At 34.0% G+C, this 3,077-nt stretch overlaps 1 protein-coding gene across 5 annotated transcripts in view; it reads right to left on the bottom strand.

Annotated features, from left to right (window-relative positions):
- Positions 1 to 460: 460 nt before the first annotated feature.
- gria2b (glutamate receptor, ionotropic, AMPA 2b) overlaps positions 461 to 3,077 on the bottom strand; it is a 71,532-nt gene continuing 68,915 nt past the window's right edge. For 2 of the 5 annotated variants that reach the window (XM_006629475.3, XM_006629474.3), the window contains exons 15-16: positions 3,028 to 3,077; positions 461 to 2,529 (exon numbers count right to left, since the gene is read on the bottom strand). The exon at positions 3,028 to 3,077 is cut by the window's right edge and continues 85 nt beyond it. In XM_006629475.3, coding sequence (XP_006629538.2) covers positions 2,365 to 2,529; positions 3,028 to 3,077 — 215 coding nt within the window. In that variant the 3' untranslated portion in view covers positions 461 to 2,364. Of the gene's footprint in view, positions 2,530 to 2,913 lie in introns of all 5 variants that reach the window. The other 3 variants (XM_015344669.2, XM_015344668.2, XM_069187904.1) reach the window with 2 other exon arrangements.

Below are 3,077 nucleotides of genomic sequence, written 5' to 3' on the forward strand. Positions count from 1 at the left end.
GTGGAAGTTGTGTGCCAGATGTAGTTGAATAAAGTTTGTGTGACCTCATACAGAATTAAATAAATTTCTGCCAAAGTAACTTTACCATCCAAGTCACATAATGCATATTAGCATCCCCAGCTGCACAAATGGAGGCACAAATGGTTTATAATCCATGTTTAATGAAATGCATCTTAGCTGTGCAGGCAGCAGCCTACTGCACACATTTAAGTCACCTTATGTGAGTAATTTTAGATGCAATTTGACAGATGTATTGTTTTACCATGAGAAATGAAACATGGGTCCTGGTGCAGTGTTAAGATTAGTTTTCAATTTACTTTGCAATGATTTGTAGTAATTAAAATGGATAAGCATGAATAACTGGACATTTTAAAGTTTTGGAAAAGGGAAACTGGCAGAAGAGTAAAATAGACAACACAAAGAAGAAATAAGAATAAGAGCCATATGAACAATAAAACAATAAGATTTTAGCCAGTTTTTATTTAGAAAGAGTCCCAAAAATTAGCACACATTCCATTTACAAAACGTCTGTGAGAATAGCTTGAAAATTGAATAATGAATTGGTTAGATAACATACTGTACCTTTTATAATGAAAAAAACCAAAGTGATAAGTTTAGTCATCGTTTTGTGCCTCCATTCATATCTGAGTAAGCGGAGGTTACTTAACATGTACAATTTATTCAGATACAAAATTAATAATGGTCTAACAAACTAAACACAATTCTTTCAAAACAGTACATTTGTGCCCTATTACCCAGTGCTTAACCATGAAGGTATATAATCATGTAGTTCAGATGACCTTGCAGAAGCAACAGCATTCCTGAAAGCAGATAAATGAAATATCCTCACGAATCAGAAACTAAAAAGGCTTCAATTTATTGTTTACCCACCTGAATGCATTTCATTACATGGTGAGTATGCTATTTTGAGCTTTGGAATTTTATAAATGTGGCTGCACTGATTAAAGGCCATGGTGTAACTCCATGTGGCACCAAAAGCCCAGACAAAATTAAAAGTGAGGCTTTATTGAGAACAACATTTCTTTATCTGATTCACAACTTTATTTTTCCCAAACAGCCTTGGTCCTTGTAACTGAAAAAATTGAATGATTTGATGATGGTGACTACAGTCACCATATATTAAATGCAAAATCAACTATTTTGTGAGGAAACGCATGCTTCTAAATGCTAATTTCTACATCAATAAATGTAAAATGTGTGAAGTACGAAAATCAATCAGCAAATTATTGATTAAGCCATCAAACTGTACATATTAGTTACAAAACATACAGAATGTATTATCTACATTCACTTGGATGACAGCGACTGATTTGATTAGAACTAGTTTTATCACCAATGCCATTCAATTTGGCACATTTACTTGTTTGGCATTTTCCCCAAAAAAATTGAAGGTCTTTTTTTTTTACATTTAGGTCTTTTTTTTAAGTTAGTACTAAAATGTATTCAATAATAGCCTTTTGCATTAATGATTTGTAAAATGCTTGATTTATAATTTATAAAACTGCTACCCTGATCCTTGAATGGTAAGTTGACAAAAGAATGGCAATACGCTTTTCAAATTCTTTAACAAACAAAAACAAAATTGTAACAATGACAGTAATTTGAGGAACTTCAACTTTTACAAATAAAACCATAGGAAAGGAATTTATTTCAAATGTCAACCATTGCCATGTAGTTTTGATATTAACACCAAATGTTAAAGAATAAGATATACAGGAAAGTTTTAATAACAATAATAAATTACAAGATTTAAACATTATACCTCCATTAGCATGAACATATTTGGCTTTGAAAAATATGGAACTGGTAGCCTAAAGCCTTTTTAACATCCTCGCAGATTTAACTGTATATTCAACCAGTATGGAAGCAGGTTTATTTAAAAGCCATTTTGTTTGTGAAAATACTTAAAAATATTTTTTACTATATATTTTATTTAATTTTCTTATAAAACATTTCACATCTCGATGCAGATGAAGTCAAGTGTGCTTAAGTCAATATGAATCCAGGATTTGACGATGGTGGCTAAGAAAACAGACGTGCTGCCTCGACAACGATTTTCGGTTGAGATTACAGTACTTCCAACAACAGCTGTGCATGTCGGTCAAGCTCTTTCTCAATCACATTAGAGAGATAGAAGAGAGAAAAAGAGAGAAGATGATGATGTCAGCTCTAAAGCATCCCATTATAGTTCCAAGATGAGCTTCCACTAAGAGAAGGAGTCTTCGCGTGAAGAGAAAAAAAGGAAGAAATGTCTTCATGATACTGGATGCGCCTCTCAACCAATTCACCCAGAAAACGCGCGATTAAAACCATTGTGTAAGGCACTCAAAAGGTTCTTATCAATCAAGAGAGATCAGTCACACTGACATTCATTCCCATGCCAGGCCTCACGTAAGGTACTGCATGCACTGCTTTTGGAAATTCTGGAGTCATCACACGGCCGTTTTCTCCAGTGCTTCCTGTAATTGACAGCCTCGCTTTACTCCTCATGGCATCACCAAAGGTCATCTAAAACACACACATACACACAAGGAATCAAATCACGCATTGGCACCTTCCTGGTAAATTCATTATGGCAAGCAAATGTAGAAGAATATGAGAACATCAAAGAAATTGAATGCAAACGCACATTTAAAGCCTATAAATACTATCGCAAAAAAGGAAAAAGGTTAAAAGACATCATGATGTCATACAAAAATAAAAATAACGATGCACACCACAACAAACAGAAGCAACGATGTAAAAACAAAAGAAAAGTAAAAAGCTAATATTAGAAATTAAAACACGAATACATACGATCCTTTGGCCAACTTCCTCATTTATTAACGATAAGAATGCGACAATGAAGCTAGAGCGTGCACTTATAATTTGGTATGAAGACCTCGTTCCTACCCCCTAAATTTTTACACTTTCGATCCCATATACGTTGTAACCTTCCTTATAAGTTGCAAAATTCTGTGAATTCTGCGAGGAAGTTGGATTAATATTCTGTGCATTCTTTGCCACCTTCATTCGTTTCGCCTCTGCTCTTGACTTGTAACAGAACTCAATCAAAG

Source organism: Lepisosteus oculatus, chromosome 1 (assembly GCF_040954835.1).
Source record: "Lepisosteus oculatus isolate fLepOcu1 chromosome 1, fLepOcu1.hap2, whole genome shotgun sequence".
Lineage (NCBI taxonomy): Eukaryota > Metazoa > Chordata > Actinopteri > Semionotiformes > Lepisosteidae > Lepisosteus > Lepisosteus oculatus.